At 48.1% G+C, this 26,044-nt stretch overlaps 2 protein-coding genes and 1 pseudogene across 17 annotated transcripts; 1 reads left to right on the top strand and 2 right to left on the bottom strand.

Moving 5' to 3' along the window:
* Window positions 1-939: 939 nt before the first annotated feature.
* Window positions 940-14,804, bottom strand: LOC120661352. Of its 16 annotated transcripts, XM_039940192.1 has the most exons (19): window positions 12,564-12,928; window positions 11,587-11,720; window positions 11,321-11,473; window positions 11,125-11,236; window positions 10,685-11,024; window positions 6,225-6,438; window positions 6,023-6,112; window positions 5,568-5,823; window positions 5,333-5,445; window positions 4,286-4,384; window positions 4,156-4,203; window positions 3,954-4,064; window positions 3,723-3,813; window positions 3,501-3,607; window positions 2,885-3,004; window positions 2,661-2,790; window positions 2,410-2,495; window positions 1,381-2,330; window positions 940-1,293 (listed from the first exon to the last, which is right to left on the bottom strand). In XM_039940192.1, exons 1-14 carry the CDS (start codon window positions 12,817-12,819, stop codon window positions 3,501-3,503), a joined length of 2,124 nt encoding a protein of 707 aa, XP_039796126.1. In that variant the 5' UTR covers window positions 12,820-12,928; the 3' UTR covers window positions 940-1,293; window positions 1,381-2,330; window positions 2,410-2,495; window positions 2,661-2,790; window positions 2,885-3,004. The 16 variants fall into 16 exon arrangements, with proteins under 16 accessions (XP_039796126.1, XP_039796123.1, XP_039796130.1 ...); XM_039940189.1 differs by lacking the exon at window positions 2,410-2,495; XM_039940188.1 differs by having other exon boundaries at window positions 950-1,293; window positions 2,410-2,790.
* Window positions 14,805-14,852: 48 nt separating this feature from the next.
* LOC120661354 (pentatricopeptide repeat-containing protein At4g01400, mitochondrial-like) lies at window positions 14,853-16,252 on the bottom strand. Its single transcript, XM_039940202.1, has 2 exons — window positions 15,451-16,252; window positions 14,853-15,289 (listed from the first exon to the last, which is right to left on the bottom strand). Exons 1-2 carry the CDS (start codon window positions 16,225-16,227, stop codon window positions 15,032-15,034), a joined length of 1,035 nt encoding a protein of 344 aa, XP_039796136.1. The 5' UTR covers window positions 16,228-16,252; the 3' UTR covers window positions 14,853-15,031.
* A 719-nt stretch (window positions 16,253-16,971) lies between these two features.
* Window positions 16,972-19,268, top strand: LOC120662784 (annotated as a pseudogene).
* The last annotated feature ends 6,776 nt before the right edge of the window (window positions 19,269-26,044 follow it).

Below are 26,044 nucleotides of genomic sequence, written 5' to 3'. Positions count from 1 at the left end.
AAGGATTAAAGAATTTTCGAGAGAACCAATTATTTAACCATCCCAGGCACATGTGTACATTCTTTTCAGTAAACTGGTAGCAATTACTTGTTCTGCTGATAATTGTAAGATGGTTCTGGAGAAAGAAACATCTTATTCAGTGTCTTTCACGAGTATTGTGACTTGAAGCAACAAAATCTTCCCTGCCATTTGTTAATTGTTTTAATGTGAATGGAATCTCAGTTAACTGGCAGGTATAGATATATGGTCATGTCACACTCAATTCACAAAAAAAGTGTTTATTTGATTTGAAGCAAAACAAAAGTGCTAAAACTTGTCAATTAGTGATCCTTAGATGCATCTCAAACCCTCTTTAGTTCAAAATTTTGTACTATTTCTCCAAAATCATATCTCATTTTGGAAAATTAGTACAAAACTTTGAACTAATGAGGGTTGGAGATGCACCTAAGGGTCACCAATTTGCATCCCTTATGAAACTTGTGAGCTGTACCATATCATTGTGATAGTAACAACCGCTAGAGTAAGAAACTTCACGGCTTCACCACATGTCCATATCCCATTTTTCCTGAATTAATATCTTATTGAGCACAGAAAACAGGAAACCACATGATTAGACAGAGTAGTATGGAATAAATTAGGCGTACATTTTTCCTTATATGAGTAGATGATAAGATAAACAGCATGCACCTGGACCTATACACCAAGTTGTACAAGTCTAGTCAATTTTCTAACCAAATGCCACTTTCAAGCACTGAACATTCAGCGGTCATTTGGCCTACTACGCTTTCGTGCATTTCCTTTCCGTGACAAAGATGGTAAAGCCAGGCGGCATCCATCATTCTTCTACCTCATCATCAAAGGGCAAATAGCAACAGTCTCCCATATACCAACTTCGCAAGCGACACTCCTTTTAACCTCTTATAATAAGTGACACTGATCAAACACCACATCACACAATATATTGAGATACTAATCTTCGATACCTACTTACCTGTATCTTTTGCACAAGCCAGGTAGCTACCCGACAGAGCAGCCATGAGAATGCACGAGCTTCATATAAAATTGTTTGATCCCTTGGAACATGCGAAAAACAAAATCCGTGTTCTAACAGGAGACTTATAGTTCCTGTCTGAATTCTGAAACATCAGCATCAATGTTTTTTCTCTCCCTCTTTTTTCTTTCTTCTTTTCTAAGAATATGGTGTGCCCTACTTCTGTAGTGTAGACTTATTGTGGAAGAGCTTCAGAAGTTTCACCATCCGGCGGCGCATTTGCCCGGATTCTGTCGCCCAATCTGCTCCAACACACGTCGATACCCGAGGCGCTAGCGTAAGAACTCGCCAAGAAATCCAGCAACGCGACTACACGAGGGCGCACTCACCTTGAAGCGGACAGCAAGGGCGCAGCAGCTGGTGGCGCACGAGCAGTAGCTTGTAACATCTCCCGGGCGATTGGACCAACGGGACACGGGCGACAGCAACAGAAGCATTAACAATTCCGAGGAGGCTTGTACCAGGGCCTTGTAGAGCGAGCAAGACGGGGGAGGCAGTAGGAGTGGTACTGGGCCTACTGGCCTCCAAGTAGTGGCCATGGACGGGTGCAGCCGTGCAGGCGACTCTCAAGGCCTATCATTTAGAGCGAAGAAGAGGTCAGTAGCCTCGTCGAGATGACGTGGTCACCTGCAACTTGACATCCTTTGGAGAGGCCATGGATGGACTGTGCGCGTAGCTGTCAGGTTTGGTGAAAACCAGGACAAGGGCCCTGGTGAAAGCTTGCTGAATAGATAAGGTGGGTTGGTTGAGTGATCCCAATCAGAGCTTTGTTTTATGGCCTCGCTGATGGGGTCCCTGTGCTCGCCCAAAGATTTTTCAGATGGCCACCAAATAAAGCATTGCGAAATGAGGCAGCAAATAATCATTTCATGCTTACCAGGGCTCGAGAGTCGAGACTGGTGGAAGCGCTGCCGATTTGCTCCGGAGAAAGGCACAGAATATTGGGCAGCAAAGCCAAAGGGGGGCTAAAAAATACAGTGACGGCATGCGTGATGCGGGGCTGTCATCAGGTGATATCACTCGGGAGAGCAGTGGGGGTGAGTCGCTGTCCGGGAGTGGTAATGCTCGGGTTCTTTTTGCTGGGAGAAGGCGACCAAAGTGACAGTGCCGTCTCATGACCTTGCGAAAGGATGGAAGCACCGGTTCTCAAAAAAGAAAGAAAAAAAAAGGATGGAAGCACCGGTGATTGGTAGATGGCGTTGAATGGTGCTGAAGCTGCCGAACTGATGTAATGCACACTCAGGATGATGAAACCCAGCTCCAGTGCCGATAAAGATTCCTTCATACAAAACAAAAGATTGTTCAGTGCGGAAAATGGAATAAAAATACCATACCAAGGCTTTCAATCACAAAAGAACCTTTCAAAACCATCGTGGACCCGGATCCCAAATGAAACATCAAAAAAGAACACGAGCTACTAGTCGCACGAGATTCGAGAATGAACCTGTAATTTCACAGAAAACAACATGCAATGCAAGCGAGAAAGGAAGCATGTCTTTCAACACCGAACTTGGTTTCTCTACATATCCAATGTCTTCTGATTAACACAACTAACATGGATAGTGAGAACTGAATAGCTAAAAATATCACATCAAGAAAAATATCTTACACTATGTGTCGCCGTGTAATATTTTGCATCAAGCATATGGCATGTGCTGATGCAGAAGTTTTGCTCAAAGCCTGCAGACCCAGGCACCCGGCTTTGATCCCAGGTTTGAACTTTGAACCCAGATCAAGCTCTGGAGAGTTAGGGCTTCCATCTTATTCAGTACTATAACAAAGGAGTACTAACGGAGCTAGTTCAAATCCTCCAATAGAAGTCCAAAAACTAACCTTGCAGTTGCAGGAGAATAGTTCAATGAGATGATTACAGTTGGCTTCTCTGAGAATTTGCACATAAAGGACAGAGAAAGCACCAATTGACATGATACAATAATCAATTCTGCCGCTACGCTGTCCAAATAAAACAAGTGGAGTAGATAAACTACAAGAACAGTCATACAGGAGTAACATGATTGAATATTACTTACACAATGGGGTCAAAAAGTGTAACTATTAAGGGGACCAGACCCAATATACCTTCCCAATCAATAGAGATCGGCTCTAGTCATCAATCCAAACAATCCCTAAGTATTAGCTAGTTCTCAGCAACTGTAAAATTGCATATCATGTCTCCTAACTTTACCCATAAACATGCACAAATGCTTTTTATTTCTTCTTCTGAGATCTCATGTATGTTTCATCTCAATATCAGCTGCCAGAAGATGGCATGAAGCTTAAAAGCCAAAAGTAGTATACATAATTTTGTACAGGGTTTAACAACTTACAATACTTTAATCACACAAGACTTAAAGAATTGCTGGCAGCACACTGATAAGTTACAAAAGTGCTTCCGAAGATCATGTTAAACAATCAGCCAATGTATAGTGTCCACAATTCTAAATGTTACCTATATTGCCTTGGTCTTCTCCAGGGCTGGTTTAACTTCAATTTGTTTCGTCCATTCACACAGTAGGGTATTTACTTCATCTGGAACTTCATCATGTGGAGCATGACCTGTTATATTCACCATAAAAAGAAAGATATAATGATAAACACAACTTTTGAAAATGAAATCAGTAAAAACATTAGGATTCTTTTGGTGCGGGGGGGGGGGGGGGGGGGGGGGTACCTGCATTCAACTCTCTGATTTCAACCTTGCTGCAATGCTCTCGGAGCATGGTAACAAACGCCTCAGATTTTGTAAGGGGATCTTTCATACCCTTTGTTTCAAAGAAAGTAAATAAAAATAAAATTAACCTCCCACACATTAACCAACTAATTTGGCAATAGTTATAGATATGTCATTAGTGGATGATTCTTTATTGACCAATGAAGCTTGTCCATGGTATTAGGTACATACCTGGATAACTAATATTTTTCCTCCAAAAGAATCAAATAAAAAGTTAAGAGGAATTGAAAGATTGAAGCTGAATACACTCTCAAGAACTGTTACAGCACCAGGATCATAAGACTGAATTTATTTGTCAAGGAAACTTTCTGCAGACTGCGTTGCATAGACTGAGTTAAATGTATGCCAACTATACTGTGTAATATGAGGATACAGCTCTAATAATCTGGTCCACAAGTGGCTTGTCCACCCGTCCCGTTCTCTAAATATGAAAAAGTATTACATAAGAATGGAAGGTATTGTTGAACTAAAAGAAAATAAAAGTGACTTCATAGTACACATACAGTAGGATAATATTCTTTAAGAATGCCTTCTACCCTTGATCTCAAGAAGAGCAAAAGAAGCTGTGCCTGCAACCTGGAAAGCCAAGATGTTCGTCTTTCCTGCAGGTGTTTGCATTTATTAGCACTTAGTTTAATTTATAACAACAATATATTTCAGAGATAAGGGTTCAATGTCAGATATTTTGTGTTTTCTACACATCAAATGATCATTTCTGAGAACTATTGTTTTAATGCATGCAAGCACCATATATATATCTTGGCCGTGAAAATACAAGCCTCACCTAGGTTCATTTCAGTGTCACAAATGATTTTACAGTTATGTATCCAATAAAAAAAATCATAGTAAAGGTTTCAAAATCTAGCAAAAGCACATCGACACAGATAATTAATATAATAATATTACCAGCCAACAAATTCAATTAGTAAGGCACATTTTATCAGATATCATTTTAGCCAACACGGACATGGAAATGTATGAGACAGCCGCGTGCATAAATCTATTATCTCTGCAAATTAATATGATGAAGGTTTCAACAGCTATGTAAGGTTGATGTGCTACATAAAAGCACATCAACACGGATAATTAATATTACTAGCCACAAATTCAATTTGTAGGGCAAATTTTTAAAATCTCATTTGTAGCCAACAGGAACATGAAAATGTATTGAGACAGAAGAATGCATAATCAATTAGATCAGTGAACAAATATCATGAAGGTTTCAATAGCTATGAAAGGTAGATGTGTTACATAAAAGCATAATATTACCAACCAATACATCCAATTTGAAAGTTTTCTTTAAAACAAATTTGAAGGAATGTTTTTATCAACCTCATTTGCAGTCAACAGGACCATGAAAATGTATGAGACACCCACAGCTCAGCAAATTGATATCATAAAATATTGATCAGCTCAGCTCACAGGTAAGCAACTAGGTTGGTTTTGTAATAAAATCATATACGAATATGAACTTTCAATATCATATAGTAGAGAAGAAGTAAATCAGAATGCATAACAATAGATAGGATACAGAAGATCAGTTGCCTTACTTCACTCAATGGGACGAAGGAGTAATTTGGAACAACAGAACCAGCTGAGTTTAAAAGAACCAGAGACTTTGCAAGAGAAGGCCATAAACCAGCAGCAATGGCACAGATATAGCCTGAGAATATTTGAGGACGGTTATGACTTCATCAGGATTTTGTTATAACTTGATTAAGATTGTTCTGTGCAAAAATTGTATGTCCCTTCATCTGTATAGTAACTTTATAATAGAATCGGTACCTCCAATAGAGTTGCCAACAAGATGAACAGGTTCCCTCACAACATCAATAATAAAGTCTCTCAGTAACTCTGACCAGAAAAGTTCTGAATAGTTGACATTTGGTTTCTCTGATTTTCCAAAGCCAACAAGAGTAATTGCCCAAACTCGGTGGCCCATATCAGCAATGTTGTCTATATTGTCACGAAAATGCTCCAGGAACGCTCCAAAACCATGCACAAGAAGAACAGCTGGACCTTCGTTGCCAACAAAAGTGTACTGCAACGAAGGATCGAAATAAGGAATTTGCGGTAACCAACATAAATAAAGTTGTTTACATACAAAAATTTAGCCCACAAGCACAGAAAAATATACTGTAAATAATGGTTGAAATAAGGAATTTGCTTTGACTGACATAAATAAAGTTATGTGCATTGACAAATTGAAATGCATAAGCACAGCAAATTAAGAAGAATACCTGTACAAGATAACCCTTCCATCTCCAAATTCTTACAGGACAATTTCCCTCGACAGATACTTGGGATTTCGACGCCAAGAGCCAATACCACTGTCACGTAAACAAATAGATTGTTAGGGGAAAATGAATGTGATGTCTGGTTTCCCTAACGATTGAGCCCAACAGAGGAGAACAAGCTAGGAAAGATATAAAATAAAAATACCTCCATCGAACATATAGCATCTACTGCTGCTTTCACTGTAGGTGTTGAGTACCCAAATGGTGATAGAAAACCAGCATTGCGATCTTTCTCGTATTGAATAGTATCACTGTAAGCTTTCCTCCTGGATATGACTCCAAGCTGAATTGCAGGACCAAACAAGGTGTAGAATGAGGCACCATCTCTGGTTTCAGCTAAGCGCACTTTATCATGCAACCTGGATATGGAGTAAAATCAGATCAGCTATAAAAACTCTAGAAATTCATATAATATCAATGACTGTGTCGGTACCCCAGGACTGGGGTACCCCCCTCTTGCTGTGTCTAGGCAAGAGCCTTGTGGTTATCCTTGACTACGTCCAAACAGCCGGACCCCTGCGGTCCGGAGCCCTGTTCACCCGACAACGGTCCCGGACCCGTCCCCCGGCTGGGAAAGGTCCGGGAGCACCATGTGTTCTGGAAGAAGCAGGCGCTCAGCCCGAACAGCCGGAGGCTCCGGACCTCCCGTGGAGGTCCGGACCCCCGCGGAGTCCCGGACCCCCCATGGGGGGACCCCCTTTATAGTAACCGGACCCCTCACTAAGGGAAGGAATCGACACCCCGCCCCGGGGTGGTCCGGAGCCGCCACGTGTCTGCAAGCACAGACGTATATAAGGACGCTTGGTCTCCATACTAAGGCTCACCTACCACTGCATTCATTGCAGTAGGTGGACGTCCGCATTGATGTAGCAGAAGCCGAGGCGATTCTTTGACCAGGGAACACTATTGATCGCGTATTACCAAGACGTATAGTGGAGCTGCTGGCGCCGCCCACGCCGCGCCTGTCAGTCTGCCATGACAGTTGGATACGACGGCTCGGCTTCACCCATTATGACGCCTACATAATAGCCTCAACAGGCCACGCCGCAAGCTACGTTTCCCCAACGGGCACCTTGCTGACGGGACAAGAGAAGACCTCCCTTAGTCAGAGGATCAGGAGGGCACGGAAGCATATCGGAGAAAAGATTCACAACTACTGTAGCCATTTAAGTACTCTGCGCTGTATGCTACACAGTCACGTTGGGCCCACTTGTCGGGGCCTCAACGTCCTATGTATCCGCACCCCTTGGTCTATAACTTCTCCCAGTGGATGTAGGGTATTACGCTCCGGCGGCCCGAACCACTCTAGATCGTGTGTTCTTGTGTGCTTGTCTCAGTGCTAGATTAGCCTAACCGCCTAGTACTTCCCCGGGTACTCCCTCACTGGGAATAGGCGGGTGCGTTCCGCCACCCGGCTGTGGGTACCCTAAAAATCCTGCGACATTTGGCGCCGTCCGTGGGGAGGTCAGGCGTTGGCTGGATCTTCAGGCTTCTGGGCTGTGTTCATCCTCTGCAACGGCAAACGAGAAGATGAAGGAATGCAGGGTGACACCCACGCCACATGCCATGGCACCGGCGCGGCAACGCCCACGGTGCGGCGGCGCACGGCAGCGGCGCCTACTGTGCATCGCCACTGCGACACCTCAGAGCCGGCGCGGCGGCGCACAGCGGAGGCGCCGCTGGGCGCTGCCGCCCCTACGTCGACTCAAGGTTTTCTCTCAAGCAACGGACACGCTTCCTCTGCGGTGGCATGGCGTCGGCTCAAGGCTTTCTCTCAACATGGGGCCTGGAGCCAACGGCCATCCCGGAGGAAGTTGACCGTGTCGTCGTGTCGTCTCCGGCACCACCCGAGGTGCTTGATGCTGCTACAGACAGGACCCCGCCACCAGGCGCGGGGGCCCCAGGCACTAGCACCAAGGACAAGCCGGCGAACGACCGCCCTTCTCCACGCTCCGTGCTCGTCCATACGAGCACCCATTCTCCTGCTGTGCCAGGGCGGAAAACCAGATTCTGCCGCAGCGAGCGGCAGGCGGGCTGGCTCCCGGTGGCAGACGGCGACGGCAGGGGGCCTCTCCCATTCAAAGCCAAAGAATTTGTCTCATGCTACCTAAGCATATGACAGCTCTTAGGCAAGGAGTGGCCCCCCGAGCTCCCGAGGTGATGCTGGATGATGCAGTTCAGGCACATCCAGGGCGCCTTCGCCTCCGACGGCTATGAAGAATCCAGGAGTAGCGGTACCCCTTCCAACCAGAGAAGGACATGCTGTATAGAATGCAACTGAAGGTTACTCCTAAGATAGGACTAAGGAAGTTCCTCCTTTGTAATAACGTGGCGCCTACGTGTGAGTCCAGAGCGGTCAAGGTCTGACCTTGTAAACCCGACCTCTGGCCCTATCACACAAACAGGCAAAAAAGCGGTCCAGAGCGGTAGAGGTCTGACCTCGTAATCCCGACCTCTAATGTATACCATAACAACCACAATAATAAAGGAGATTTTCTTTCTCAGTTTTATCTAGGCTCCACCTTGATTACATTTATTCGCCTTGGTTTAACTATTCTTTTCTCTTAAGCGGAGTCTTCCTTTTGTTGCTAACAATCCAAGTTAAGTTGCTGGCTTGTGTCCAGGTGGAGACACCCCTTCTAGCTGGAAGGCAGTTCGGACCCCTAAGGACCTGCTCTGGAGAAGTGGTACTCGTATCCTGGGGTAGAGAAGCTCCGCGTAGCTTAGCCTGGTAATGTACCCTAAGTTTACGTACTTCACTACCCTGTTACAAGTACTCTAGTATCCGAGACTGCTGTCTTTAGAGGTCCCGGACTCCCTTCTAGTATAAGGCTTGGTTTCTTGCACCTTACTATGAGGTCCAGTGACATATTTCATCGGTTCGCCACGGTCGACTCAAGTATACTCCGGTGGCCTGCTCCGGCGGAGACTGCTCGCCACGGTCGACTCAAGTCCACTCCGGTGGCCCGCTCCGGCGGAGACCGCTCGCCACGGTCGACTCAAGTCCACTCCGGTGGCCCGCTCCGGCGGAGACCGCTCGCCACGGTCGACTCAAGTCCACTCCGGTGGCCCGCTCCGGCAGAGACCGCTCGCCACGGTCGCCAAGAGCCGGGTCTGGGAAGTGGTGCTTGCTCCCTGAGCGATCCAAGGTCTGTGTAGCCGCTTAGCTTGGTTCCGTACCCTAAGCCTACACCTTCGTCGCCCTCTGTAGAGCGCCCTAGTACCTGAACCTGGCAACAGGTGTACCGGCCTCAGGGGTCCGGAGCGCCCGCTCTCTGCATGAGCACACCGACGCAATCAAGTTTTCGTGGAAACACATCACGGTAGTGGCCCCACCCGCGGGTTCGTACCTCTCCCGAGGTGGGCCCGAGGGCCACTATCGGTACCCCAGGACTGGGGTACCCCCTCTTGCTGTGTCTAGACAAGAGCCTTGTAGTTATCCTTGACTACGTCCAAACAGCCGGACCCCTGCGGTCCGGAGCCCTGTTCACCCGACAACGGTCCCGGACCCGTCCCTCGGCTGGGAAAGGTCCGGGAGCACCATGTGTTCCGGAAGAAGCAGGCGCTCAGCCCGAACAGCTGGAGGCTCAAGACCTCCCGTGGAGGTCCGGACCCCCGGACCCCCTGTATAGTAACCGGACCCCTCACTAAGGGAAGGAATCGACACCCCACCCCGGGGTGGTCAGGAGCCGCCACGTGTCTGCAAGCACAGACGTATATAAGGACGCTTGTTCTCCATACTAAGGCTCACCTACCACTGCATTCATTGCGGTAGGTGGACGTCCGCATTGATGTAGCAGAAGCCGAGGCGATTCTTTGACCAGGGGATACTATTGATCGCGTATTACCAAGACGTATAGTGGAGCTGCTGGCGCCGCCCACGCCGCGCCTGTCAGTCTGCCATGACAGTTGGATACGACGGATCGGCTTCACCCATTATGACGCCTACATAATAGCCTCAATAGGCCACGCCGCAAGCTACGTTTCCCCAACGGGCACCTTGCTGACGGGACAAGAGAAGACCTCCCTCAGTCAGAGGGTCAGGAGGGCATGGAAGCATATCGGAGAAAAGATTCATAACTACTGTGGCCATTTAAGTACTCTGCGCTGTATGCTACACAGTCACGTTGGGCCCACTTGTCGGGGCCTCAACGTCCTATGTTTCCGCACCCCTTGGTCTATAAAAGGGGGGGCGCCCGTTAGAAGAAAACTCAGGCTGGAAAAAGGCCAAGGCCCGGCAGAGGATAGATTCATACACAACCAAGAACAATACTTCTCCCCGTGGATGTAGGGTATTACGCTCCGGCGGCCCGAACCACTCTAGATCGTGTGTTCTTGTGTGCTTGTCTCAGTGCTAGATTAGCCTAACCACCTAGTACTTCCCCGAGTACTCCCTCACTGGGAATAGGCGGGTGCGTTCCGCCACCCGGCTGTGGGTACCCTAAAAATCCCGCGACAGACTGTATTACATGAATAAAATGAAAAAAAGAAGAAGTGGTGGTCCTCCATTGGAATCTAGGCAGCATTTCTAATGGAAGCACACTGTGGATATGTAATCTTTGTAATTTAGAGCAAAGGCGGACAAAATTTGTTGGTGACACATACTCTTGCCAACTAGCATTTCCTGTGCCTTCGAGGTATCTTAGGTAAGCAGCCAAGGCATCCAAAGTAATATCTGTTCCACCTCTAACTTCAAGCGAGTTTTCAGATGCAAACATTGAATTCACAATTCTCCTTCCTGATGCACCAGAATCCATGGGGATATCCTCTATGTTTTCACCATTACTGCTGGTGCTTAATGTAGTGTTACTTTTGATCTTTCTTAGGCTGACAGTCCCTTTTAGAATAGATCTTGCAGACGTGTTCTTGAGAGGGACCCAAGTATCCTCTGGTGTTCTACTGTCTTTTAGGAAACCTTTTAATTCTTCCAGAGTGGGTAGAAAACCTGATAGGAAATTGTTATAGTAGCTAAAAGAGAACATTAAGATACTCAAAGAAATGAGCAAAAAAACATACAATCCAAAACAAATAGAATTGAAGTGCACCTGTGTCTAACTCCAAATTTAGAGCAGGCAAAGCTGTAGCAGCAAGAGGTGTGGCCATTGGTAGTTTTTTCTTTAAAAATTGGTCGTATGACGTCGATACTTCTTCCAAATTCTAGTACAATGTTTACTTCAGCTATCAGCAAGTTATACATATTAAGTTCTTAGAGGATAACATGAGAGGCTGTAACTAAACTACCTTATAGTCATACAACGGGGCACTCCAAGCCACTATCTTGGGAGGGCTTCCCCATGAGAATGACCCATTAGATAAAGATGATTCAACATTGGCCAGAACATTGCGCACTCTATATTCAACTTCCTCTTCTGTAAAAATAAGACCTGCTTGCACCTGTTATGCCCCACCAATGAATCCCACCAGAAGATATGTATGTTAGATAGCTAGATGTGAAACTACATGCAAACTCTTAAGCTAAATTTGTAACATAAACCTTGCATAGTGACCTCATTCACAAGCTTCAGCACAACATCTTCAGCATTTCCCAAGCCTATAAGCAGATCAGACTCTTGAGACTTCAACGCCATCTTAAGATCTTTCAGAGCAAATAGCAGCAGTTCCAGCATTTTATCTGAATAACCTGCAAGTGATGAGGGGGAATTATATAAATGCTCGCTGTCAATGTGATTCACTAATTGGTAACGCTACTAATTTTAACACTGCAGAAGCAGGGTTGCTGACCAATAAGTCACTAACAACCCCATCCTCATTCTGCCAACCTAATTAATTGAAAAGCAGCAGACGGGTGAGTTTCAGACGTCCTATAAAAGTTGCATGTGGTTCCTGTGAAGTGTGTAGAATCGCTGCAACTTAAGAAATTGCACTACCAACCAGGCAACCATCAATCCAAATCCAACAGCACAAGCCACTCAAAAAAAAAAAACTGTGCGAATAGTGTGCAAATGTCCTGTGCTCAATCCTTGTACATATCCTACTGTACCAGCCTAGCAGGAAATCTATGATTGAGGTCGCATGCAGCCTTACTGTCTTAAGTTGTGGCCCAAGCTGGACAGTAACTTATGGTCCTGATTTGGGTGAGAATACTTCTAAGAAGCAGCAAGCGCGTTGCAGCCTAAGGCAGAAATGGTTTCTACATTTAATGAGTAGCTTTTGTTGTAAAGCAACCGAATGTTTAGTGCTGCTGAACTTCACGATAAGCTGCAACTAAGTGACTAACGAGTTCCACAGTGCTCAGTGTTCAACTTCATCTTTGGCACCGATGTGGCAAAAAGCTCAGGGATCAAACCCCACAGGCCCCAGCTGCCTCAACGATGGACGCACGAGAAGCAGTACAGAAGCAGCACGCACGAGCACGAAGGCAATGCACCGATCACGCCACGCGCACTATTCCCAAATCCCATTCCTCAGCAGTCAACCGGATCACGGGATCAGACGGGTAGCGGCACCAACACCAGCAACATACCTGCGAGGATGCGCCGGTCGAAGACGTAGAGCGGCACGACAGGGCGCCGCGGCTCCGCGACGGCGGCGGCGAGGCCCCGGTGGTCGTCGATGCGGAGGTCATGCTTGAACCACACCACCGCGGCCGCGCCCCCGTCCCTCACGGGTGTGGTGGCATTGGAGGCGACGATCCGGACCCGGCACCGGTTGCGGAGGATCCGGCGGCGTTGTGGCGGGGCTGGGAGAAGCGGCCCAATACGGAGCGCGAGGAGAGCCATGGGAGGGGCAGCGCGGCGGCGTCAGCGGCAGCGGCAGCGGCTGCAGCAGAAGAAGCCATAGACGGGGATAATAAGGGCGGGGCTAGGGCGCGCCCCTGGCGAAGTTGTGGCGGAGGACGGCTGCTCGGAGGCGGCGTGAATTTTCTGTGGCCAAGGGCAGTGGCTGCGCAGAGGCTGCGCAGGGGAAACGCGCAAGGCGCAACACAACAGTGGGGTCATGGTCGCTGGGCTGGCGCCGCGCGGCGAAGAAAACGTTCGTATCTGTGTCCCTGAAACCACTGATAAAATTTAGGCTGTTTGAAACCCTAGTAATTTTTCAATGAAATCTGAAATCTGCAGGGAACAGTGAAATTCCTTTTGATTTTACCCTGCTGCAAAAGAGCTTGCTATGTTCCTACAAGCCAGAATAGCAGAGCAGCAAATCAGTACCATGCGTTCCATTCCCGGGACTGAGCCGAAAATGAAATGCGAGAATCACCTGGCAGTCATTTAGAACTCATTCTTCAGTAGTTTAGCTTACTGGGAGTCTGCATTTCGGAGATTGAATGAACGAAACGTGGTTAGCACACAAGATATCACTGGTTGAGATCACTCATAAGTCACAAATTTGCATTCCCCACTCCTTGAATCATTACTCCTAGAATGACTATTATTTTATCCAGCAATCATGGAATTAATCATAACTAAGATGCTTTATGTACTTTTTGGCTCTTTGCAGTAACCCTACTATCATTCATCAAACTATCATTATGGAAGCAGCTTGCGACAGCTTTTTCTGGTCCTGGCCAGCAGCACCCCGCTGCTTGGCAACATCTCGTGCCTGAAGCTCAAACTCCATACAACCTTGCAGACCACTCCATACAACCTTGCAGACCTCATTACTGATTAGTCATGGTAATTTCACAAGAAAAAACAAATATTATTCCAGTAATGTCCACCCCTCCCCACAAGAAGCGAATGCTGATGAATAGATTTCCTGCTGATAAATGTAGGTTTTGTTTCTCACAAAGACTATGTACAAGCTTCTTTCTAAATCCAATAATAAGATGAAACTTCACTTCAACAAATCAGCAGCAGCTGGAGCCCCGTGCGTAAGATCTCTTACACTCTAGGTGCCTCAATGCAATGTATCACTGCTGTGTTATCTCCTCGATGGTTGATCAAAACCACACTTGCCAGAAGCCAATGAGGATTTATACCCGAGAAGTCAAAATGTTTCCAACTCAGACACACCAAAAGCTCAGCCTGCAAACGGTGCGGCTCGGAGCGCCCCTGAACATGAATCCTCCGCTCCTCCGGTGTCCAAGGAGGTTCAGGGTTGAACCGCCCCTTAGGTACAGCTGCCCCGTCAAATCCGCGGGTAGCCAGGGGGGCGACCCACCTGCACAAGTGCACCACTCGTCATGGCTAGCTGCTGCCTCGGCGACGGTAGGCAGCTGTGTATTGGCTAGGTGATGGGACATATCGATGAGAACAGCAGGGGCGGTTCGGGTCACCCCAGGGTCAATGGCTCACGGACTCAATTGCACCTCTTTTATTCAGGGGCGATCCGCTTTGATCCGTTACCTGATTTAAGGGGCGGGGCGAGTCCAGGAAGGGATCGAACCGGACACCTTGCAGGCCGACCAAAAGCTTTATCTGGGTATAAGAAGATTGGCAAAGATGTATTAGGATGCTGCTATACTCCATGCAAAAGAGCACAAACACTGTGGTACAAGAATAAAAGGCAAATGATAGGTTTGGTTCAGAAAGCGTTAGAACATAACACTGCATAGTAATTAGGCTTTGTCCATGCTATTATGATTCATATATTATGGGTTATCAGGAGAGAGAATACCTTCTTTGAAGCTAACCAGCAAGACAAACTGGATAACGCTCCCACACTACTCCACTAGAGGCATTTAAGAAGAAAAATGGTCACGCCCTCCAGTTTCAAGATACCTTCTACAGTTTTCTTGCAGAACTGTTTCTTTATATCCAGCAGAAATCGAAGCTCGCTTGTTTGTTTTGCATTGCATCTGTCACACGACCTCATTTTAAGGTACTCCTAGAGATTGTGCTTGAACCACGCCGCTTTCCTGTCACCATCTGCAACAATACTGCCTCAATACAGTCCTCATCGTTACAAACACACCTGATCACTGAACTCCAGCTCTCAACATGTGGAATCACTCCAAGGTCAAGCATCCAACTCATGATTTGTGCAGCCTCCTTAACTTTGCCAACTGCACAACAACCCTTGATAACTGAGTGAAACACAGAAATGTGGCACAAGCCCTTTACCCACCATATCCACCAGGTAAGTCTCTGCCTTTTCGTATAATCCACTTACGCACAACCCATTCACCAATGTCACATATGTTGCTGCATTTGGTGTGCATCCACTCTCCACCATATCACCAACAACCTTGCATGCATCCAGTGGCCGCCCCTCGCGGCACATCCCAACAATGACCGTGTTGTAATGCACATAGGGGCGGAGACAGGGGGGGCGGACAGGGGCCTGGCCCCCCATGGTCCCCAAATTTACATTAGAAATTTAAATTTTGATTAATTTTTTATATAAATTTGTATGATTGGCCCCCACTAATAATGAAAAAATCAACTTCCTGGCTCCGCCCCTGAATGCACAATGTCAGGGGAAACTCCACGGCCTCGCATGAGACAGAGCAAGCGATATGCCTCTAGGAGCTGCTTCTTGCGGCACAGGGCGTTCAACACGGTGGTGTACGCCAGCGGATCGGCGGGGATGCCCCTGTGCAGCATTTCGTCGAGCAGTGTAGCCGCAGTGCGGACCTGGGCCTTGCGGCAGAGTGACTGGGTAAGAATGCGGTAGGAGTCGGCGTCGGGGGATACATTAAGTGAGCGGATACGGTGGAAGAGGGAGAGTGAAACGGCGACGTGACCGGAACGAGCAGCGGCCTCGATTAGCAAGTTGTGGGAGGCGAGGACGAGCGGTGAGGGGAGGGGTAGCCGCGAGGAGACGAGGCGGAGAAGGTGTAGCGCGGACAGGAAGTGGGAGGCGGTGGAGGAGAGGACGCTGAGGAGGCGGAGGAGGAGCTGAGGGTGGAGCGGCAGGGGGCTGGGGCCGGAGACGAAGAGGGAGTTGAAGGTGGAGAGAAAAAGCTGAGGTGGCCGGCGGAGGCGGAGCACAGCGAGGAGGACCGGGAGCAGGAGGCGCGGGGACGGCGGGTCTGGGAGGCGGCGGAGGAGCGCTAGCGCGTGGGGTAGGTGGTCGCGGCGGCGGGCGAGGCGGAGCAGGAGGGAGTGGAGCGTGGCAGGGTGCGGCGTGGTGGTCGGGGAGGTGACGTTGACGAGCTCCAGCGCGAGGAGCGGGTCCGGCTGCGACGTCACCAGCTTGTGCAGCCGCGCCGGCGAGATCGCCGGCGGCGATGGGAGCATTGACATCGGCGCGGCTGTAATGGCGGCTTGGGCTGGCAATGGGCTACAAGCCTACAAGCGAGGCGAACGACGGAAGAAGACGGAAGACATGGGCCCGGCTGAAAAGTGGATCAAGTTATGTGTGGGCCTCTTTCGTATCCTTGGGCTGATCGTTACCAGCACTCGTGAAATCCTATCCATTTTTCATTAGATTTTTAGTCTATATATCTTACATTGTTTGAGATTGGTGCAGTGGCTATGATTATATCCAAATAGCCTAGCACATGGGCGCGTGGGCCGTGCACACAGCGGCGTGTTGATTGCAACAGACTAGCAGTGGTGGGATGCCACGTCAAAGTTACACATATTCGAAACTTCAATGGATCTTTTCTCTTCAACCATACATCCAATTAAAAATCCGTTTGAACCATAATATTTGTTGAAATTAAAGCAAGAAAATAAGATCCAATATGCTATTTTTAATGTTTTATCTAACAGTTCAATATTTTAATATACTAGTTCAACAATTTAATTTATGATTTTTAATATTTGTAACATACTGTTTCAACATTTTTTAGAAAAATGTTGAATTAATTTTTTCAAACTGTTGAATTAGTTTTCTTAGAATGTTGAATCCATTTGTCAATAATGTTGACTCCATTAAAAGAGTTAAGTAAAACTAGAAAATACTAGACTAGTCTATTAGATATTAGCTTCTGAGTGAGTCGAATGCTGCAGTGCTGCTTTTGTTCAGCAGTTCAGGCCATCGCAATGCCGCCTCCTCTCTCCCGCTGTTTCTTTATTCGCTATGGGCTGTGCGTTACTCAGCAGGTGGGCCGAGTTGGGCTATGCGACAAGTTGCTTAACGATCTTCCGGACGGTATATAGGAATGCCCCAAGCACTCCGCCGATCTTCTCAGTACTCCGCGAGTGTGCAGGAAAATGTTGTTTGTGCTGTGCACAATAATATACACTAGAAAGGCATCGCGGCATTGCCGCGCTGGCCAGTAGAGGACCCTTCGATTTTAGCAGTTGAAATTTCAGTTATATGTCAATGAAAATAGGAATTTAAGTTTTTCATTCATATAAGTGTGAGGCTCTGATGATGTGGGCAATGAATGTTTATCAGGAGATGCATTTTGTAACAACTTGAAGAAACAAAACTGTTTAATAAGCATGGAGTACTAATTTAAATATTATGGCAAACACAAAATACTGAGAATTATAAACTACACAATCGCTACACTGTTGTTGTGGCTGCATTTGCCAACAGCTAGCAGCAGACAATGGTAGATGACAGCGACAGCCATTAGCAGGGAGTACAATGAAGTTTTCAGTTGACATCTCGCTAAGCAAAAGATCACCATTTTGAGAGTTTATAACTATGAGGCTACCAGAATGGTGCTTGTAGGTATCACTCTAAACCCTAAACCCTAAGTCATAAACCAACGACAGCTGTAAGGCTCAGGAACCCATTTTGATTCGCAAGAGCTGATCATATCTTGTATAATGATATGGATGCTATAGTCCTCTAATGTACTTGGCACTCCATAAAATTAAGCTGTTCTTGGTCCCATGGGACGAAATTTTAAAAGCAACCTGCCAGAAAAAAAAATTGCGTGCAAATTTACTAATGATCAAGTGGGGCAATTTGTCTTAGTCTCGGCATAGATATTCCTTTTCCCCTTCTGATCACAATTGAGGGTTTATTATTGTGTTTATGTTACCATTCTCTTTTATACTTGTGCTTTATGTGTGTCAATTTGATTTGTAACCTGTGCGATTAAGTTCCAGCCAATTATAGTGTTCTCCTTGTGGTTATGTGATATTATGCATGAGTACATATGAGGTAGTCTCTCTGTTTTCTTTTCTTTAATTTGTTTCCTAGAAGTAGGTTAGTCTTGCTACATATTTGAAACAACATGCCACTATAAATGATGTATTTACCGTTGCATTAGTATTTACTATACATGATGTTTTGTGAATCCTTGTTTGCATGGTAACCGGAAGAGGAGGCTGTGTGACAACCAGCTTTTCAGCAGTTTATGAACTACTCGTCAGGACATGGTGGTGATCCTAATGCAAACGGGGATTTGACTGTAACACGAATAGCTATTGACCGTGATACACATCAAGATTTCACACCTACGAGCAAAAGTTCGGACACGTCTTTGCATGACATTGTTGCTCAGGTATTTACATATAAAAGGATATTTCAGAATATTTAGACCAAACCTCCTAACCTTTTTAGGGTTAACAAGGGGTAGGGGGTTGTCCCCAACTCCCCACCTAATTCATTTCGTGGGATTTCCAGCAAGCCAGGACAATACATTAGGGTCCTGCAGGTTTCGAAAACCAGTCTATCATGTCTTGCTGTCATTTTGTCATGTAACAGCAAATTTTCTGGGAAGTGTATCAGAGAGAACCCAATATTGATTTAGATGAAGGATTTCCCTGAGTCTCCAATGTGTGGCTTCAGTGCACTGTCAGTCAAAGTCTTCCAGCAATATGGTAAGTTGGCTTTAGTTAGCTGATTACCGTTTTTTTTTTGAAACAGTCAATAACCAATGGTGCTTTCTAAGTTTTAAGCTATATCTTGTCCATTGCAGATTTCCCTATCTGTGGTAGAGATATTCTGGGAGATCTCAGGCTTAAAGAGGCTGTTAAAGCCCACACATAAGTGTCTCTTTACACCTCCCAGATGATGTGTTCATAGATCATTAGATGGCAAATGCTTACGCACATGTGCAGGAAAACGCTCTAAGATTGAAGTAACTAAATATGTTAAAGTCATGAAGGGAATGGATTTCAAGCTTGACTTTAAGAGGGAATAGCCAGCTTTCACCAACAGTGAAAGAACAAAAACTTCAGAATATGTTAAAGGCAATAAAATGGGTTACAGTTATTAGGTTGACATTCAGTTTTGAGCCTGCTAGGTTTGATTTGTATCATCCTCATGCAAACAGTGTCAATAACATCTGTTTGTTTCTTGCATTAGGATATTATTACAGAGATCTAAAGTTGTTCATGCTGTGTCAATTTCAGAAGTTATTTTTCCACAAATATTTATCAAGGTACGGTTTGGAGGGTTCAATGTGAAATGTCAGAGTTTATGTAGTGATTGATTAAGGGAACAGATGAGCTTACCTATCGATTTGTTGCTTTTTGGCCTTCTTTAGCGGCGTTGAGTTTCAGATTTTGGGTTAGTGCACCACAAAGCGGAGCACATGATAGCAGCTGCTGGGCTGGCTGTTGATGGGCTGTTCGGCCCAGCCGTGAGCTTTGGTTTCTTTCATTTTTATATTTAAAAAAATTCAAAAATATATGTCGAATAGGGAAATTTTTAAAAATGGATGGCAGTCGCCCCCCTAATGGGCGACAGGACCTAAATATAAAAAAAATACATTTAGGTCCTGGCGCCCAGGGCGCATTAAACAGTGAACTTGTAAAATCGAAATAAAATCGTAGAAAAATCGAAGAAATACAAACTCAACTGTTATGGATTCTATGAAATAATATCTACAAATTTTGTTACATAAAGTTTTTCATTTGATCAATGTATCTAAATCAAGAAAAATAGTTCTGGTACCTAGAAAAATCTGAAATAATTCATTTGGTCTAGTTGTTCTTATCTAAAATTTACCAAACTTTTTTATAGCTCTTAGGAAATAAAATAATGGTACTGTAAAAGTTATGTCTACTAATACTCAGTATAGCAGCATGGATAAATAACCCATTTAAACTAGACATATTGCAAGATCTAATTTAAAAACTTATTCTAGAAATGTTTTCTGGGCCTACCAATTTTGTACAAGCCTATGCTCACCATATGCAACACCGTGGCCAAAGATGACATACATCCAAAGGATGTATCTTGAGATTTAAATAAAAATGCATTAAACTGGTATTTAAAATAGAGAAATATATATTGATCAAATGAAAAACTTTATGTAACAAAAGTTGTAGATCTTGTTTTATAGAATCCATAACAGTTGAGTTTGTATTTTTTTTATTTTTTCTACGATTTTATATCGATTTTACAAGTTCACAGTTTAATGCGCCCTGGGCGTCAGGACCTAAATATAATTTTTTTTACATTTAGATCCTGTCGCCCACTGGATGGGCGACAGGCACCCTGAGGGCGACAGACACCCATTTTTGAAAATTTTCCTATTCGGCATATATTTCTAAAATTTTGTTTTTTTATATAAAAATGAAAAAATTCTTTTGGTTGATGTTTGGGCGTATGCGTATGTATCGCCTCCGCCCGGGCTGCCTCGAAGTGCCGCCCTCCCGTTACTTACTACCCCCACCGCACCCGTTGCCTCCTGGTGACTCCGACCCCTTCTCGACAGCCCGAGCCACCGCCGCTCATCCTCTTCGCCCAGGCACTCGCGCCGACCGCACTTGACGGCCGCGCCCAGTTACCCGCGCTTGCAACGGCCTCCAGCGCCGAGATCCATATCCGCGCCGACGGCAGTTGACGGCCGTGCCAGGCGGCCGCGTCCACTTACCCGCGCCTGCGGTGACCGACGGCCGCGGTGCCGCCCCTCCCTTTGTCCTCAGCGCGGACTTCAGCGCCGAGATCTAGATGACGGCAGGCTGTTCCTGGGCACCGCCGGACGATTCGGCTGGGGTATTTAGCTTTCTACCATTATAATGAATGTCACCTTCTCAGATAGCATTTTTAGAAATGACACTACACATTTAGCAGCAGAGAGACCATTTTTACTCGCATGGCATGCCAAATCCACACTCCACGTTGGATCCGAGTCAGCACGACCAAGCAAATGACTGCCGATGCCCCTTCTTTCTTCTCCACAACGCGCCCTGCAACCTCCTCGTCTTCGACCTCGGCCGCCTTGTGCCTTGCCGCCGGCCGCCGCACTCGTCGCCCTAGTGGCTCGGGACCCGCGCACAGGCCGGCGCAGCGCTCGTGGCTCGCGCAGGGCCGCAGGCAGGACAGCAGGCAGGCCCGCAGCCGCACGGGCCAGCTGGGCAGGCTCCGGCCGTACACCGCCGCGGCGAGCGAGCAGTCCGCCCTCTCGCCGGGAACGGACGATACGTAGCACCAGAGCATGCAGTGGTCGCCGGCGGTGTCGAGCGCCTTCAGCTCCGGGCTCGACACGGCGGCCCCGGGGGCGACGACCCGGACATCGGAGACGCGGAAGCCGAGGCGAACTTGGGCACGCTGATGGCGCCGTCGCCGAGCCCTTTCCTGGCCGAAATCGACCGATTTCCGGGCGGCCGGAGAAGCCCCGCCGCCGGGCCCGACCACCTCGCCGTCGACCCCCCCCCCCCCCCCCTTCCGGCCTTCCTCTGCCCGATTCGAGCTCTCGGTGAGATCCGCGACGTCCTCCCCTCACACTGCCCCCCTTCCCATCAGCTCACGGCGGAGATGGCGAGGAACGGCTGGCGACGGGCGACACTGCAACTGCGGGGCAAGCCGTCGAAACATGCCGGTGAGCTCGCCGAGCGGGCGCGGCGGGGGCGCGGTGCCGGTCGCCGCCCTTGGCTGCATGGCCACGTACGTACGAGAAGGGGCCGCGAGGGAAACGACGGGGCTGGCCGTCCCCGGCGGCACTCTACTTGGACCGCGAGTGTCTCGTTCGCTTTGACCAGCCGGGCCCACATGGCTGTCCCCCGCTCACCCTGACCTCCATCGCTAGAATCTAGATCACCACGGCGGAGATGTTTCGACATGCACCCGTTCCTGCTGCAGCTCGTCAAGCGCTCGGCCCCTTGGCCTACGCGAGCGACCACCTGACCCCAGCGGCGCCCCGAGCCCTCAGAAGTCAGAACTGCTTGGCGAGCTGCGCCGGGATCTCGCGCGTGGGGGCCAACGCAAGCGCGGCTACGCCGTAGGGGTCCTCCAGGTCCCGGTGATGCCCAGCACGGTCCGTACAGCAAGCAGAATAGGACGATGACTCGGCGTCGGCGTCGCTCCCGTTGTGGCAAGCAGAAGAAAGAAGAAAGGAGGCGGGGGACGACGCACGCGCGGGGTGGAGAAGAAAGACGGCATGGGCATCGGTGGTCCTTTCACTGTGCTGACTCGAATTCATGCTTGAGTGAGGAGCTGGCGTGTCACGTGAGCAAAAATGTAAAAACATATCGATTTTCTCTCTCCAATACTAAATCTGTAGCATCATTTCTAAAAATACTATCTGAGGAGGTGATATTCGTTATAATGATAAAAAGTTAAATACCCCGATTGGGCTCGTTGTGACGCTAGATGGCTTAACGGGCCGATTCACGCATCCGGGTCCACTTACCAGGTAGGAGGCCCGATACACTGTACGGTCCGGATTTGCAGGTGAGACCCGATCCGACGGCTAATATTATGTATTGTGTGTGTCGTGGTGCTGCAAACCACGGCCGGGTGGCGGAAGGCACCCGCCCTAGCCCAGAGGGTGTGTACTCGGGGGTTAGCTAGTCCCAGAACGATCTCCCTCAGGAACACGATGAACACAGCGAGATTAGAGTGGTTCGGGCCGCCGGAGCGTAATACCCTACGTCCACTGTGTGTTGTATTGCTTGCGCTCTCTAGCTGAGTCTTGAGAGAGTCTTGAGAGAGTCTTGAGAGAGTTTTGAGAGAGTCTGAGGATCTGTGTTCTAGCGGGTGTGCTCTCCCTTTTATATGTCCAAGGGGAGCACGTACACTGAGCGGGGCCCCGACATGTGGACCCGGCGATGTATTATAAACTACACTTTGGCCTTCAATGCCTCAGATCCGGAGATCTTGTCGTCGGCTTCCGTGCGTAGCTTCTGACCAGGGATGGTCTTGAGCTGTCCTGTCAGAGTAGAGTCTAGCCTCTGCAGCCGCGCATCGAGGTCATGATGAAGCGCCGAACTACTAACCCAGTCCACTGTAGCAGTATGCACTGTTGCTCCAGTCAGTAGCTGGTCATCATGACTCGTCGCGCATGCGCACGGCGCTGAGTCTTTAATGCTTGTCTTGGTAAATGACGAGCCGCGTTGGTAATTGGCGATCCATAGTGTGGACTGACAAAATCTGCCCCGTGCCCAGAGGCAGCAGAGACCACCTCAACCACTCGCACTTAATGCGGGTGGGTGAGGGAGCTTCCAGTGGAAGGCTTGCGCCCGCGCCCGCGTGACACGTGGCGGCTCCGGACCCCTCCCGAGCAGCTAGCTGAACCGAGAGCTCACGGGGGTCCGGATAGGCACGTGGAGGTCCAGGACCCATCTGCGGGGGTCCGGATGGCACGTGGAGGTCCCGGACCCACCTGCGGGGGTCCGGGTCTGCGGCCACAGGTACTGAGCATTTCCACCTGTAGGACACGTGGTGACACCGGACCCGTCCCCGAGCGGGAAGCGGGTCCGGGACCGTTGGTCCGGTGAGATGGAGTCGGACCCCAGGGGTCCGGCTGCTCAGCTCCTTAGGGCGTAGTTACGGATAACTACGCGAGTCTTGGCACAGTAGGAGTGGGTACCCCAGTTGCAGGGTACCGACAGAGGCCCTCGGGCCCGCCTCGGGAGAGGCAACGAACCCGCAGGTGGGGCCACTACTGTGAGCAACTTGGCTGCTTCTGGCGCCCAGCGGTGCGTGCCGCAAGGGTCTTGTCCTGCGTCGTCCATTCTTTGGGTCACCTGCTGCATCATCACGTTTAGACCTGCACATGACTCAAGGTAGATGCTTAGTAGCGTGCCCACGGGTCCCAAATCCTGTTGGCTGTAATCCTTTGAGATAGACAGCTAGGTTCAGTGAACGGAGCTCAAGGGCCGGCCTTTAGGTTAAGAGAAAGTCCGGACCTCCAGGTTCCCAGTCCTAGGTACTACAGCACTCATTCACAGGAGGTGGTGCGTGCAGGCTTAGGGTACGGAACCAGGCTAAGCGGCTACACGGCTCCGGAGCTCCCCGGAGAATGAGTGCGCTTCTCTGAACCTGCAGGTTCCCAGGGGTCCGAACCCCTCTCTTCCATGAGGGGTCTCGAGCTAAGTCACTAACTAGCCAACTCAATTCGGACCACAATCACCGCACAAGAGTAAGAAGCCACGTGGGGGTTAGCGCAAACAGAATGCGTAGATTGAAATTGGAATGTAACATCCTTAGAGGCGAACTGAGAATAAACTTTTCCTTTATAACTAGATGTACATGAGATGTGCGATGTAAGCCAGAACACGGGTTTATGAGGCCGGAGCTGTTCGGACCTCCGGGCCCCCGGTCTTAGGTACTACGGTACTCGCCCTAGGGAGGTAGAGCATGCAGGCTTAGGGTACGGAACCAGGCTAAGCGGCTACACGGCTCCGGACCTCCCCGGAGGGTGAATACGCTTCCCTGAACCTGGTTCGCAGAGGTCCGGACCCCTCCACGGGGAAGGCTCACCGGACTGGACCACACGGAAGTACTATCTAGTTACAAAGGAAAATGCTTTATTCCCTGCTGGGCCTCTAAGGGTAGGACTTACAGAGATGTAGAGTCGGGGGTGCGACCGGAGTCGGCTTTCCGCCGGAGCGGGCTTGGTGCGACCGGGGTCGGCTTTCCGCCGGAGCGGGCTTCCTCACATGAGTGAGGTATGCTGCGAGCTAGGATTTATCTCTCCGCCGCTCGCTGTGGCAGAACCGCCTAAATTATCCCGGCTCAAGTGCGTAAACCATCACCATAAAGGCAACATTAGCTTAAACGCACTTCAAACGGAACAATTTTTGGTCTGTCGGGTAACGTCCCGATACAACCACCGATTCTCGGATCGAACAAGCATACCCCGCACGAAGGCGAGTCCAGAGATATTACAACCACAATTTTTACAACACAGGCATAGTAATGATTACAAGCCAGTTAAAAACATTATTACAAGGCCAACTTAAATAAAACAGTTATACAAGTTATGATTATAAGTTCAGAGTCTAAACAGTGGAAGATGAGACACGATGACTACAACACGTTGCAAAAGTATACCAAGCTAGCCCAAGCATGGTATTACTCGTCACAGTCATTGCCGGCCGAAGACGTATCCCATTCTACGGACCAGCCAGGAGGCAACGTGCAAGGATAGGTCAAGCTAGCGATCTGATCCTCAAAAGTCATACCTGAAAAAGGGTTTTCAAAAGCAAGGCTGAGTATTCTAATACTCAGCAAGACTTAACCGACAACGGGTATAAGTAGCCCACCTTAGCTAGACTATGCAAGGCTTTGTAAGGCTCTGGTTTTTCTTTGCTGAAAAGCAATAAAGAGTAGGTCCTTACTTTCAAGTTTTAGCTTCAAGATTCTAGTTGATTAACCATTCTATGTAAGCATCTACTATCCAAACATGGTGGAACTTCTAAGCAAACATCAAGATTAATAAGAATATTGTTGCTCTTATTACTCTGTGTGGCAGATCAATTAAGTAGTCTCATTTCATCGTGAGAGGCAGACGATTCTGAATCGAAATTCAACCTTGCAAGGACAACCTAACACACACGTCTGGAACACCGTCGGGTCATTCCCAAACAACCGTTGACCTTTCTTTCCGGCTTGTGGATAGTGTCACTCTCCCCGACTACAGGGCTCCAAGGCCGAACCTTGTCCCTTGAAGTCGTAGTGTTGCGCAACATAATAATAAAACCTATCCCTACTGAGAGAGTGAAAGGTATATCCACTCCCCGGTCCAATCGGCTACTATGCTTGCCGCGTACCATATTTACGGCATGTGGCTAGTACTTTCAAAAACTTAACCGGCACTACCACACACCGCGACCTTAGTAAGTTCATCAACACAGACGGGGTATCACATAAGGTCATCACAACCCCGTCCGTCGTCCTTATATTGATAACAGAAAGTAAACAATCAATTCCTATAAAGCTCGCGAGCGACAGGCAATCACTCGACTTTTACCGGTCCTA

Source organism: Panicum virgatum, chromosome 2N, assembly GCF_016808335.1.
Source record: "Panicum virgatum strain AP13 chromosome 2N, P.virgatum_v5, whole genome shotgun sequence".
NCBI classification, from domain to species: Eukaryota; Viridiplantae; Streptophyta; class Magnoliopsida; order Poales; family Poaceae; genus Panicum; species Panicum virgatum.
Note: the sequence above shows the minus strand (reverse complement) of the source record. Positions and strands in the feature narration are given on the sequence as shown.